The 14,205-nt window shown below is 44.5% G+C and overlaps 1 protein-coding gene across 5 annotated transcripts in view; it reads left to right on the top strand.

Annotated features, from left to right (window-relative positions):
• LOC110508446 (serine/threonine-protein kinase tousled-like 1-B) overlaps positions 1-11,922 on the top strand; it is a 43,836-nt gene extending 31,914 nt beyond the window's left edge. For 4 of the 5 annotated variants that reach the window (XM_036966308.1, XM_036966309.1, XM_036966307.1 and 1 more), the window contains 18 exons: positions 81-156; positions 1,563-1,606; positions 1,817-1,918; positions 2,008-2,094; positions 2,340-2,432; positions 2,521-2,631; positions 2,713-2,849; positions 5,188-5,379; positions 6,090-6,156; positions 6,256-6,353; positions 6,598-6,679; positions 6,770-6,861; positions 6,984-7,073; positions 7,253-7,422; positions 7,509-7,644; positions 7,725-7,836; positions 7,958-8,065; positions 9,828-11,922. In XM_036966308.1, the coding sequence (XP_036822203.1) occupies positions 81-156; positions 1,563-1,606; positions 1,817-1,918; positions 2,008-2,094; positions 2,340-2,432; positions 2,521-2,631; positions 2,713-2,849; positions 5,188-5,379; positions 6,090-6,156; positions 6,256-6,353; positions 6,598-6,679; positions 6,770-6,861; positions 6,984-7,073; positions 7,253-7,422; positions 7,509-7,644; positions 7,725-7,836; positions 7,958-8,065; positions 9,828-9,971 (1,941 nt within the window). In that variant the 3' untranslated portion in view covers positions 9,972-11,922. The remainder of the gene's footprint in view (positions 1-80; positions 157-1,562; positions 1,607-1,816; positions 1,919-2,007; positions 2,095-2,339; positions 2,433-2,520; positions 2,632-2,712; positions 2,850-5,187; positions 5,380-6,089; positions 6,157-6,255; positions 6,354-6,597; positions 6,680-6,769; positions 6,862-6,983; positions 7,074-7,252; positions 7,423-7,508; positions 7,645-7,724; positions 7,837-7,957; positions 8,066-9,827) is intronic. The other variant, XM_036966306.1, reaches the window with a different exon arrangement.
• The last annotated feature ends 2,283 nt before the right edge of the window (positions 11,923-14,205 follow it).

Raw genomic sequence — 14,205 nt, 5'->3', positions numbered from 1 at the left:
CCCCCCACCCACAGAAACGCACTCTTTCTTATTGGACACGCAAGTGTCAGAAAAGTGATTTAGTGTTTGTTTATTCTCAGACCCCTGAGAAGAAGCCCTCTGAGTCGTCCAGAGGAAGGAAAAGGAAAGCTGACACCCATTCTGAGAGCAGCCAAGGTATGACGCATACCCAACATAATAACACTCATGAACTGGAGAGGAAGGATCTGGTCAGGTTTTGAAAGGATTTTTGATTCTGCTTGATTTCACTCCCTCGCATCCTCCCTATCCCTATTTGGGCCCCCCCCCCCCGTGTTCTTAATGTCACGGGTTATCACTCTCCGTTCAAGAAGGTGACACAGTGCCGTTATTTCATTTTGTTGTGAGGTCCCTGATGGGTATGTGACAAATGTATAGTATTTTTTCTTCATGTTTAAATTACCATGTTTTTTATCGGTTTTCCGTTAAAAGGTTTATAATATTTATAAAATGCCACCTGAATTCACAATGCCGCTGCCAGCAACGGTTTGGGTCTCACAGTGCGTTCCCCTTCAGTTGGTTAAGCATTGCACCTTTACTACCATTACTGTATCTCAATTCCACCTCAAAGTTCCTTCATACTGGACACAGACATAAAAATGGTATCCACGAGTTCATCTGACTCTGGGGAAGTAGATAAATTGCCTTTGCCAAAATCCCGAAGTAACCCTTCTCAAACTATTGCCATACAGAGCTTTGGTGCTACCGCTTGCCTTTCTCTGCCATTTTTCCAACTGTTAACAACGATGACGTGGTGGTGGAGAGTCGATGCCAAAGCAATTGATTTCTCGACTTTCATGTTGACTCCTGGTGCCAACTCCTATTTCCAATTGGAATCGACTCCTAAGATTCAGTAATTTTGGAACAGAGGGGACTGATTAGTTGCCGTACTTCAGAGAACACAAACACACATCTTTATTACCGAGCTAGTGGGGGACAGAAAGAGTGAGGCGGGGCACAGTATAAGCAGGTCGGCCAGCAGACCGTCAGAACCGTGCACTAGGCCTGTCTATCGGCAATCGAAAGCTGTATCCCGTAATATTTTTGGAATGTCTCGCAACTTCAGTAAAGCACGGCCTATCATCAATGAATAGGCTAGGATATTGAGCGAGATGCAACACTTCGCTTTCACACGGTCACAAACAGTATCTGCGCATGTGCCTGTGTTCGCTTCACGCTGTTCACAGCATGGTAGACAGGGCACCAAACAATACGGCGGAGAAGTTGAGCATCGCGCTTCATCGCTCTTAGTTTTTGTGGAAATTGATCCACTATGCTGTTTACTTTCTGCATCTACTTCATATTGCTGAGTCTACCTTTAAATGACACAACTTTCCCCAGACCTTTATGGCCTATCTTCCAGTTCGGTTATAACACGGAAAATAACATGTTGTAATAACTGCCCTGTCATTTACATTTTGTGGGGGGCGGGGAAAACATTTGTTTTGGTTTTCACACCCCTAGTCCCTGAGTTGTTCTAACCTCTATCTGCTATGCTGTGTTATGCATTGCTAACCCAGGCTATCGGCTCTCCTCTCCTACAGGGAAGACTTCCACACGGGGGCCCAAGATCAGTGACTACTTTGATGTGAGTGTCCTATAATGTAATTGTTTCAGTCTCCTTGTTCAAATGTAACTCTGAGTTCTCCATGGCGGTGATAACCTGATTGGGTTGGGGGGGTTTAATGATTGATTGACTGACAGTCTGAATTTTCCTTGTTGAGGCACTCTGCTATTGCTGGGCTATATGTAGATGATGTCACTTCCCTTTCCTCACCCTGCTATTTCCTGTGTGTAGTTCCATGGGGGGAATGGCTCCAGTCCAGTGAGGGCTCTACCACAGGTCCTCCGCTCACCACAGAACTCACACCACGGAGCTCACTCTGCACCAGGCTCTATCGTATGTATACACCCACGCTGTAGAAGAATTGTAGGCTTCGGCATTCTATCACATTGTTTAGAACAATGTTGTATGTGTGTTGTCTATAGATCCGACAGAACAGTTCCTCTCCCACCGGTCTGTGTTTTGGCGATCCCCTGATGAACTACAAAGCTTGCGCCAGCAAGTGTGTGCAGGTAAGATAGGGAAAGGGGGTATACCTAGTCAGTTGTACAACTGAATGCATTCAACTGAAATGTGTCTTCAGTATTTAACCCAACCCCTCTGAATCAGAGAGGGGGGGGGGGGGGGGGGCTGCCACCATAATCGACATCCACGTCTTCCTCGACCAGGGAACAAGACTCTTTCCTCATACTCTTCTCACATCTACTTCTCTTGCTCCTCACATGTCAAACACCTTCCTCTTACTTTCTCTACCCAGACGGAGTTGACAGGTCTGAAGCTTGCTGCTCTGGAGAGCAACAAGAGTCTGGACCTGGAGAAGAAGGAGGGACGCATCGATGACCTGCTCAGGGTGAGTTTACGTGCTAGTTAGGGTACTACAGGGGATACTTATAGGTTGTGTATTGATCATCTATTGTCGTTGACCGTTTTTCTTGTAGGCTAACTGTGACCTGAGGCGACAGATTGATGAACAGCAGAAACTACTGGAGAAATACAAGGAGAGACTGAACAAATGCATCACTATGAGCAAGAAGCTGCTCATCGAGAAGGTACACAGTTAGTTTGTGTTTGCTCTTGTTTCTGACGTGTCGGGATGAACTTGCATGTTAACCCGTGTGTTTTTTTTGTAGAGCACCCAGGAGAAACAGTCGTGCAGAGAGAAGAGCATGCAGGACCGTCTGAGACTGGGTCACTTCACCACCGTAAGACATGGAGCTTCCTACACTGAACAGTGGACCGACGGATACGCATTCCAGAACCTTGTCAAGTGAGAACACGCACACTTCACGAAGCAACATGTATTTACATTAGGGATGCACATTTAAGTCAATTTTGCTGCCGTCTAACCAACCCTCTTTAACCGGTTAACAGGCGGTTAAATTTCTTCCAAATAGTATGAGGTGACCAACAAAAAAAACTTTGCGTGCATACAAGGAACAGACATTTTTTCATTTAAAGGTTCATTGAAACATGCAACAGTAGCAAGCCAATCGACTCCCATTCAAACGGCTATGTCATTGAACATACAACTGCTGTAAAACATTTCAGACATTCGCCAAAATGCAATTATCATGAAAACACTGTTCTAAACAGTGCACCTTATGCGAGCGGTTCCAAATCTGGCAGCGATGAACATCTGTTCTTGGCTCCGTACTGTGACCAATACAGTCGCATTTGAGACCGTTTGACTTGGCAGTGTGACAAGTGTTTTATTGGTTGTAAAGGTCGTAAAAAAAATATATATTTTGGGAAAATGTTCTCTCCGCCAATAAGAGGGGTGTGAACAGTTTTGGAATCGCATGTGTTGCAAGGTGGGAGTTTGTTACTACGTCGATAAATGACCATATCCACGTCGACCTTTGCCACCTAGGTGACTGGACCTGTGTGACTGGGACCTTCACAAATAGTCCTTGAGTACCGATGGTGTAGTAGAATTGTATGAAATGTGTTTCTATAAGGCCAAGGAACGTATCTGAGGTAGCCTTGGCCAATTCTACGCCACTACACGCTCAGCCATGCATTGAACTGTATTTTTTTGCGAACAGTCATTGAGTTATATTATTTGTGTAAATGATGACTATCAATCTACTCGTCACGTTAGGAATAGTAGGCCATCTTAAATAAACCTACAAATGCGATGATGCATGGAATGCAAAAAAAAATGTCATTAGCTTCCCCAAACTTGAAACGCGCCGCCTATGGCTACAGAAACGCTGCTAGCCGAACACAACAGTCTGGCTGGTGCGCACCTAAATGAAAGGGTAAATGCACAAAAATGGTCCCCTGATTAAGCGAGCAGTGTGTCAAGAAGCAGTTTGGCTTGGCAGGGTCGTCTTTCGGAGGACGCATGGCTCTCGACCTTCCTCTCCCGAGTCCGTAAAGGAGTTGCAGTGATGGGAGAAGACTAACTATTGGATATCACGAAATTGAGTGGGGGGGGTGAAGAACTGGGGGAAATAACTGTTCTCCCCCACTTTGTTTTTGCCGTGGTATCGTTTCGCTATGAAGTATATATTTTTTCTAATTCTACCCTCTAGAGCAGGTGTGTTCATCACTTACCCTACGACAGGGATCATCAACAGGATTCAGCTGCGGGACAATTTTTTTAAATTTATTGAGCAGATGGTCGGGGGACTGAAAAAAAGTACAGAATTTGTAGACTGCAAGAAGCCCAAACAGATTTAATATTTAACTAAAACATTTCAGACACACATCACTCTTATTATGCGTGGGAATACTTTGGAACAGATTTCTGAAATTAAAATCACTTGGAGATTTACTGGTGTTTTTACAGTCTTTAATTTATTATTTTCCTCAACTTTGGGGGCCAAATAAAATCACTTGCTCGTTGGGAGCCTGTTGGATTGCTGTTCTACCTGATTAATTAATTGCACCCACCTGGTGTCCCAGGTCTAAGTCAGTCCGTGATTAGAGTGGAACAATGAAAACAAGCAGTGGAACTGGCTTCGAGGTCCAGAGTTGAGTTTGGGGGATCAATAAATACATTTTGCACTTTTATTTGAATTATCTTTTCTTTGCTGTAAGAGTAAATCTATCCAAATCAATTTAAGAACACGGCATGCTAATTTAAAAGATGGCTAGTCATTATTAGCCTGGTTCTGTGTGGAATGCAGGCAGGCATCTTATGGGACAGGCCAGGCCATGATCAATTATACATATTTTTTTAGAAACTAATTGGTGCGACCAAATCGACTGGAAAAAGATGGCACCAGTGCCACCATTGGAAAAAGTTAGTGTAGAACCCTGTCTGTTTAGAAACTTTGAAAGAGGGAATCTCGGGTTAGGATTGTGCGTTTGGCTTCTTGACAAGCGAAACAACGTTGATATGCAAACAAATAGAACAGTGGAGGAATGCTGTTTTCAATGTCTTTATAAAATAATTGTATGGTGTGCGCGTGTGATAAGATACATATTTAATTACGTTATTTCAAATGTATTTTCAGCGGCTAACCAATTAACGGTTAAAATTCCCCAAAATATTTTGGGGGTTGCTCTCCAGAGCATAATGAAATGATCCACGCTTTTTATATGTGGATTGACCTTATTACCTTCTAAAAAGCTTAATAACCTTCTTCTCCGTATAGGCAGCAGGAGGGTATCAACCAGCAGAGAGAGGAGATAGAGCGTCAGAGGAAGCTGCTGGCCAAGAGGAAGCCCCCCAATCCCTCCTCCCCCTCCCTCTCCCTAGCAACCACCTCTGAACCCAAACAACGCAAGACCAAGGTCGTCAACGGCAATGACCCCGACCCCTTCCTCAAACCCTCCCTGCCCCAGATGTAAGTGTACACACACACTAGTACATACAAGTATGTATGTGTATGGAGAGATGCATACACACCAGTGGTGTAATGTACTTAGGTAAAAATACTTAAGTACTACTTAAGTCAGGTGTTTTTTGGTATCTGTACTTCACTTTCCTATTTATATTTTTGGCTACTTTTACTTCACTACATTCCTAAAGAGAATAATGTACTTTCTGCTCCATACATTTTCCCTGACACCCAAATGTACTCGTTACATTTTGAATGCTTAGCAGGACAGGGAAATTGTCTAATTCACACACTTATCAACAGAACATTCCTGGTCATCCCTACTGCCTCTGATCTGGCGGACTCACTAAACACGCTTCATTTGTAAATGTCAGTGTTGGGCCGTGCCCCTGGCTATCTACCTTTTTATTTTTAAAGAAAGACTGTGCCGTCTGGTTTGCTTAATATAAGGAATTTGAAATGATTTATACTTTTAATACTTAAGTATATTTTAGCAATTGCATTTACTTTTGATACTTAAGTATATTTAAAACCAAATACTTTTAGACTTTTTCTCAAGTAGGATTTCACTGGGTGACTTTTACTTGAGTCCTTTTCTATTAAGGTATCTTTTTTACTTTTACTCAAGTATGACAATTGGCTACTTTTTCCACCACTGAAACACACTCACACTGTTGCGATGTTGGTGCAGTGACTTTAAATCAACCATATGTTAGGTTGACTCTGGCTGAGTATCACGAGCAGGAGGAGATCTTCAAGCTTCGCCTGGGACACCTGAAGAAGGTCTGAGTCAATATGAACACAAACACGTTTATAAAAAAAAAAACCCACTATGATCCGAATCCCAAAATGAATACGATTGACTGAGTGACTGTCTCTCAGGAGGAGGCTGAGATCCAGGCAGAGCTGGAACGGTTAGAGCGGGTGAGGAACCTCCACATCAGAGAGCTGAAGAGGATCAACAACGAGGACAGCTCATCGTAAGTACAGGACAGGAAGACACAATCGTATAGGAACACCTAACCGCTCCACTGTGCCCCAGTGCAAAACCCACCCTGGGACCTATATACCCGTGGGCCAGTAGCTATAGTGTTGCTAACTGGCCAGTTCATAGAACACTTTCTAGGCATTTGTAAGATGACGTTCTTGTAGGGGTCATTTGGCTAAATAAACCCTATATGTTGTAGGAAGGAAATGGTTCAGCTTGTGCTGTATGTCTGTCAGGTTTAAAGACCACCCCACTCTGAACGAGAGGTACCTGCTGCTGTATCTGCTGGGCAGAGGAGGCTTCAGTGAGGTCTATAAGGTATGGATTGACTACTAGTATGTGCTTAGGAATGATTATTAACAGATTCTAGATCCATACGGTACCTGTGCTTCTGATGTCTCTCTTCAGGCCTTTGACCTGTTTGAGCAGCGCTACGCAGCCGTTAAAATCCACCAGCTCAACAAGAACTGGAGAGAGGAGAAGAAGGAGAACTACCACAAGTATGTCCCATCTGCTCTGACGAGGCACTGTTATGAGACGCAGGATTCACAACCCACATTGTACCATTTTGGTAAACATTTATTTGACCAGACTTAGAAACACACATTGTTTCCTGTCCCAGACATGCCTGTAGAGAGTATCGGATACACAAACAGCTGGACCATCCCAGAATAGTCAAACTCTACGACTACTTCTCCCTGGATACAGACACGTAAGTTTCTTTTTACCCCAAACCTAGTTCAGTTCTTTCACATCAGTGCAGATAAAGGAGAGGAGATGTGGAGTGGAAGGAATTTTAGTCCATTGAGATGCCTTTTTAGTTTATTGTTAATGGAGTCATTTGTCCTCTTCTTTTTCTCTCTCTTTCTCCCCCCCCCCCCCCCCCCCCAGGTTCTGTACGGTTTTAGAGTTCTGTGAGGGGAACGACCTGGACTTCTATCTGAAACAGAACAAGCTGATGTCCGAGAAGGAGGCGCGGTCCATCGTCATGCAGATAGTCAACGCCCTGCGATACCTCAACGAGATCAAACCCCCCATCATACACTATGACCTCAAACCAGGTACACCCACACACACACACACACAGACTCATGTTTGTGTATGTAGCACAGACACGCGCTCAACTCACGCACTGCCGTTTGTGCAGGTAACATCTTGCTGGTGGATGGGACCGCGTGTGGCGAGATAAAGATCACAGACTTTGGGCTGTCTAAGATCATGGATGATGACAACTATGGAGTGGACGGCATGGACCTCACCTCACAGGGAGCTGGCACATACTGGTGAGACTCATCACACAAACAGTTATACAGTGTTTTCTTGGGTATATTGCCTTCCATGTTTTCCCATTCCTCTTGTCCAGGTACCTTCCCCCAGAGTGTTTTGTGGTGGGCAAGGAGCCTCCTAAGATCTCTAACAAGGTGGACGTCTGGTCGGTCGGGGTCATCTTCTTCCAGTGCCTCTATGGACGGAAGGTAAGCCCACTCATTATGGCCCCTTTTGAAGTGACACTTCTGAAGGTGCGAACATCTGACCCTATTAGACTATGTTGTGTTTTTTGTCTAACATCTAACACATTGGTGTGTGTTCCTGCAGCCGTTTGGCCACAACCAGTCTCAGCAGGATATTCTTCAGGAGAACACCATCCTCAAAGCCACTGAGGTTCAGTTCCCTGCCAAGCCCCAGGCCAGCACAGAGGCCAAGGTGAGACTAGGGCTGTTGCGGTGACCGTATTACCGCCACACCGGCGGTCACGAGTCATGAATGCAGTCAAACTCCACGTGACCGTTTTAGTCACGGTAATTAGGCTTCTGATGCTGCTGATGGTCATTAGTAGCCTCCCAAACTGGCTAACTGCCTGGTACTCGGCACTCTGTTGTCCCTCTAATCACTCAATCAATCATCAATTTTTCTCCCCAATTTCATGGTATCCAATTGTTGTAGTAGCTACTATCTTGTCTCATTGCTACAACTCCCGTATGGGCTCGGGAGAGACGAAGGTTGAATGTCATGCGTCCTCCGATACACAACCATACTGCTTCTTAACACAGCACGCATCCAACCCGGAAGCCAGCCGCACCAATGTGTCGGAGGCTACACCGTGCACCTGGCAACCTTGGCTAGCGCGCACTGCGCCCGGCCCGCCACGGGAGTCGCTGGTGCGCGATGAGACAAGGAGATCCCTACCGACCAAGCCCTCCCTAACCCGGACGACGCTAGGCCAATTGTGCGTCGCCCCACGGACCTCCCGGTCGCGGCCGGTTACGACAGAGCCTGGGCGCGAACCCAGGGACTCTGATGGCGCAGCTGGCGCTGCAGTACAGCGCCCTTAACCACTGCGCCACCCGGAAGGCCAGGTTAGTGCTTTTGCTGTTCGTTAGGCCTACTCATCTTGTTGGCTGACGAAAAGTAAATGTGGACAGTTCACCCAATATCTTCAATATGCACCTCGGAATTGGATAAGGACGTGCACAGTTGTGTCCCCGATGTGTTTGTCTTCACTTGTAGCCTGTGAGAAAGACCTGATCACGTGTCGGAGAGCTGATTGAGGATTGCGCAGCACACTTGGGGAGGAGGGCACAACGCAGCACTAGGGTTCATTATGGCCACAAAGGGGATGCCGCTGTAAAATTCAAGGCATTTACAAGCTTGTAAAATTGTGAATGAGAGACTGATGAAGTGTGTGTATAGCCTGCGCAAAAAAAAGCTGAGCTCATGCCTTTCAAGTGACTTCTTTCAAGTCATCATTAGTCTCATCATGCAGCCTTACAATGTATAAAAAAATCTAAACATATAGCCCAACGTTTGTAGAACAACTAAAGTTACATTAACCGCCCAACACAGAATAACCGCATGTGTGCACTCAAGTCGTTTAGAGAAAATATCCTTTCTTTTTGATTCAGCTGTTTTCAATTGTGTTCTTCATTCTGTAAAATAATGCCACGGAATTCTAAGCAAATCTTGACTGCTAAATGAGCTAGTGTAGCCCACAGCCATAGCCAGATCAGGGCCTAACATGGGGACAACTGTTCTTCTGTAATAGACTACATTTTCTTCATCGTGCTTCTTTTGACCTGTCTAAAATAAATGCTGGATTTATTGTGACGGTGTAGGCTATATTACATAGATTTATTAGACTTTTTAAAATGGTTTGTAGTCTGTGGAAGCCAGGAGATGCTAAATGTGTTTTATGTTAATTAACGGTCAATTACCGTGAGACTGACCAGTTATGTGCTTGACAATCACCGGCTGATGAAATTTCGTGACAGCCCTAGGTGAGACAGGCTAGCAAGCCAAGGAGAATAATACTCAGTGTTCCTCTGAATTGTACACATATTGGTTGACTTTGAAATGTACAATCGTCAGGACATGTCAATGTGACTAGTACAGACAAAGCTTGATAAGCAGATCCTAATTCTATAAACTAACATCCCTCTCTCTCTCTCTCTCTCTCTGTGTGTGTCAGGCGTTTATCCGACGCTGTCTGGCCTACCGTAAGGAGGATCGATTTGACGTTCACCAGCTGGGCACTGACACGTACCTTCTCCCTCACATGAGACGCTCCAACTCCTCTGGCTCTCTTCAGCCCGCCTCCTCAATCTCCTACTGACGGGCTGATGAACATGACTGACAGGCCCGCTGGCCAATCCTGGAGCAGAATTGATCCGAATATGGGAAATGGAGTGGCATTGGGTATTCTAAATCGCCCGGCCACTGTGAAAGGATCAGGAACGTGAATTTGTTTGGCTGAATAGAATGAAATGGATCGCACGTTGTGAGACATGGAAAGAGATGTGGAAGTGGATACACTTTCCACGTTGCCAAGTAGCTTTGCAGAAACGTTACTGTGTTGTGAACCTAGTTTTGAGTGAGAGATGGGGAGAGAGGTGAGAAAGTTCTACCCATTGTGCATGCCATTGGACAGGCTGTGCCTGTTGCCGTGAGGACTTAATAGAGTGGGGCTAGGCCACATCCCTTGCTTGTGCTGGACTGGGCTTTTATTGGTAGAGCTGTTGTTAATTGGAATCCCCTCCAGCAACATTTTAAACAGCCTCTCTGCAAGGGACAGAATCCCATTCCCAAATAGACCCCTAGTCTCTTCTATAGAAGGTAGAGGTACATTTGGGATGTGGCCTAAGTCGCCAAAGCAGATCAGTTGGTTTCACTGACCCACGTTAAACCCTACCATTGGACTAAGTTGCACTCGAGATGATTTGGTTTCATGGCCATAGCTTCTTGAAATTGTCCTGGACTTAACTAAGCTTCAGTCTCAGACTGTTGGCCAGAAGTATGCCATCTATGTTCATTTTAGATCTTGAATCAATAATTAAACCTACTCCTGGATGAATATAATCTGGCTGTGTGAAAGAGGTTGGTTTTGGCGTGTTCCGATCCTCCATGGATCCATCCCTCAAGGCTCTGAGTGTTAGGCTTGTTCAGGCACGGAAGTCTTGTTTTGTCAGAACAAAATGTAACCATATGAGGATCAACTGTATCGTAAAGATTGATGTTTCCATACAGGAATCATCTGGGGAAACTCAATGTACATTTCATGTGTAGGAGTGACATATCTGCAGTCTGTCTGTACAGAGGGTCAACACACAGGACTTACTGAGCTCTCACCAGTGCCCGTTTGCACCTGTTGTTTTCACAAATAAATAAAAGACAAATGCCTAGAAACATGAAATTATTGAACCTCATTTTTTTGTAATATTATCGTTCTCGTATTCTTTGTTTTACCTTCTGTTCACCCTTAATGTTTTATATTATCTGTGGGAAATAACAGGTGCAAACTTTGAGCACATGCAATGGTCTAGTACGTCCGACCGTTGGTTTCCTCACGTCTCCTTGTTTGTGCTCCGAAAAGGCATTTTTTTTTTGCTGCTATGTAGATGTCGCTTGTAGTTAGTTAAAATCTGTATGATCTGCCTCAGGTACAGATAGTGCAGACCTGTGTGAAGAGGAACACTCTAGGGCCCCTGAAGTGGATAGCCTACTCTTCAGGGGTCCTACAAAGCGCTTCTGTATGCCAGGTGAACCAATAACTTTGAACGACCGCAATGTTTATAGTCTGGAAACCATGTGTCATATATATAAAGTTGTATGAAACTGTTCATTTGTGAAGGAAAAGCCCAGGTTGATCAGGCTCTGTTCTGTTCAGTAACACTTTGCTTGAACCTCAGTCATAAGGCCTGCGTAACACTGTCATAACACTGACATATGAGGTGTCATAATGAGTTATTGCAGCTGGTTTTAGTCTGGTATGGCACAGTCATATTGGTCATCTACCGAATGTAAAGTGCTTTAAGTAGAGTGTTACCTAGTATTCTTTATATTGGAAGACTGTGAGGAGCTTTCAACAGACAACATGTATGCTACAAAAGGGGTTTATATTGAACATCATGGCAGACTAACAGAGGAGCCCCGCAGATCAACGCCATGTACTGTAAACTGGTTTTATCACTGTCTCATACACACAGCACAGATACATGTCAAAATTGAAGGGAGGCAATGTCAGGTCCTGTCATTCATATGCAATAAAGATTGCCTTACAAGTCCAACCAAGGCCACTTTTGGTTTGTGCATATATCTCTCACTCAACACACACGTTTATGTATAACTAGGGCCAGGAGTTCTTCCGGACCCAAGGTCAGATAGTTGTCAGTTATACCCGAGGAGAGAATGGCAGACAGATGCCATTTGTCAAAAGGCTGAGAGACTGAAAAGGGCTTCACCATGTTTCATACGACCCTCTATCCCACTGCTGGCTTGCTTCTGAAGGTAAGCAGGGTTGTTCCCTGGATGGAAGACCAGGTGCTGCTGGAAGTGGTGTTGGGAGGGCCAGTAGGAGGCACCCTTTCCTCTGCTCTAAAAACAAATATTCCAATGCCCCAGGGCAGTGATTGGGAACATTGCCCTGTGTAGGGTGCCGTCTTTCAGATGGGACGTTAAACCGGTGTCCTGACTAAATTCCCAATCTGGCCCCCATACCATCACGGTCATCCCCAGCTTACAATTGGCTCATTCATCCCCCCTCCTCTCCCCTGTAACTATTCCCCGGGGTATTACTGTAAATGATGTGTTCTCAGTCAACTTACCTCGTAAAATAAAGATACCCTCGTCAAATCTAAATCAAAGTTTGTCACGTGCCGGATACAACAGGTGACTTTTTATTTATGTGACCTTTATTTTATCAGGGAAGACATTGAGATCTAGGTCTCTTTCAAGTGTGTCCTGCACAATACAACACATATACACTTTGTACACAAAATATACATATGTATACTTCGTGCATTCGGAAAGTATTCAGACTTTTTCTAAATTTTGTTAGGTTCCAACCTTATTCAACAAAAAATTCCCTCAATCTACACATAATACCCCATAATGACAAAGCAAAAAAAGTTTTTTAGAAATTGTAGCTAATTTATTAAAAATAAAGAACTGAAATATCACATTCACATAAATATTCAGACCCTTTACTCAGTACTTTGTTTAAGCACCTTTGGCAGCGATCACAGTCTCGTCTTCTTGGGTATGACGCTACATGCTTGGCACACCTGTATTTGGGGAGTTTCTCCCATTCTTCTCTGCAGATCCTCTCAAGCTCTGTCAAGTTGGATGGGGAACAACACTGAACAGCTATTTTCAGGTTCCTCCAGAGATGTTCGATTGGGTTCAAGTCCAGGCTCTGGCTGTGCCACTCAAGGACATTCTGAGACTTGTCCCAAAGCCACTTCTGCGTTGTCTTGGCTGTGTGCTTAGGGTCGTTGTCTTGGCTGTGTGCTTAGGGCCGTTGTCCTGTTGGAAGGTGAACTGTTTCCCCAGTCAGTTTTTGAGCACTCTGGAGCAGGTTTTCATCAAGGATCTCTCTACTTTGTTCCGTTCATCTTTCCCTCGATCCTGACTAGTCTCCCAGTACATGCCCCTGAAAAACATTCTCACAGCATGATGCTGCCACCACCATGCTTCACCATGGGGATGGTGCCAGGTTTCCTCCAGACGTGATGCTTGACATTCAGGCCAAAGAGTTCAATCTTTGTTCCATCAGACCAGGGAATCTTGTTTCTCATGGTCAGAGTTCTTTAGGTGCCTTTTGGCAAACGCCAAGCGGGCTTTCATGTGACTTTTACTGAGTAGTGGCTTCCGTCTGGCCATTCTACCATAAAACCTGATTGATGTAGCGCTGCAGAGATGGTTGTCCTTCTGGAAGGTTCTCCCATCTCCACAGAGGAACTCTAGAGCTCTGTCAGAGTGACCATCCCAATTGCTCAGTTTGGCCAGGCGGCCAGCTTTAGGAAGAGTCTTGGTGGTTCCAAACTTATTTCATTTAGGAATGATGAAGGCTACTGTGTTCTTGGGGACCTTCAATGCTAGAGGACATTTTTTGGTACCCTTCCCCAGATCTGTGCCTCGACACAATCCTGTCTCGGAGCTCTACTGATTTTTCGTTCAACCTCATGGCTTGGTTTTTGCTCTGACATGTAGTGTCAACTGTGGGACCTTGTATAGACAGGTGTGCCTTTTCCAAATCATGTCCAATCAATAGAATTTACCACAGGTGGACTGCAATCAAGTTGTCGAAACGTCTCAAGAATGATCAATGGAAACCTAAGCTCAATTTCGAGTATCATACCAAAGGGTCTGAATACTTATGTAAATAAGGTATTTCTGTTTTTATCTGTAATAAATGTGAGTTATTTTTATTTTACGGTTTTCGCTTTGTCATTATGGGATATTGTGTGTAGATTGCTGAGGATTTGTATTTTAATCAATCCATTTTAGAATTAGGCAGTAATGTAACAAAATGAGGGAAAAGTCAATGGGTCTGAATACTTTCGAACACA

Source organism: Oncorhynchus mykiss, chromosome 28 (genome assembly GCF_013265735.2).
Source record: "Oncorhynchus mykiss isolate Arlee chromosome 28, USDA_OmykA_1.1, whole genome shotgun sequence".
Taxonomy (NCBI): Eukaryota; Metazoa; Chordata; class Actinopteri; order Salmoniformes; family Salmonidae; genus Oncorhynchus; species Oncorhynchus mykiss.
The sequence above is the reverse complement of the archived record's forward strand: the minus strand, read 5'-3'. Positions and strand labels throughout refer to the sequence as shown.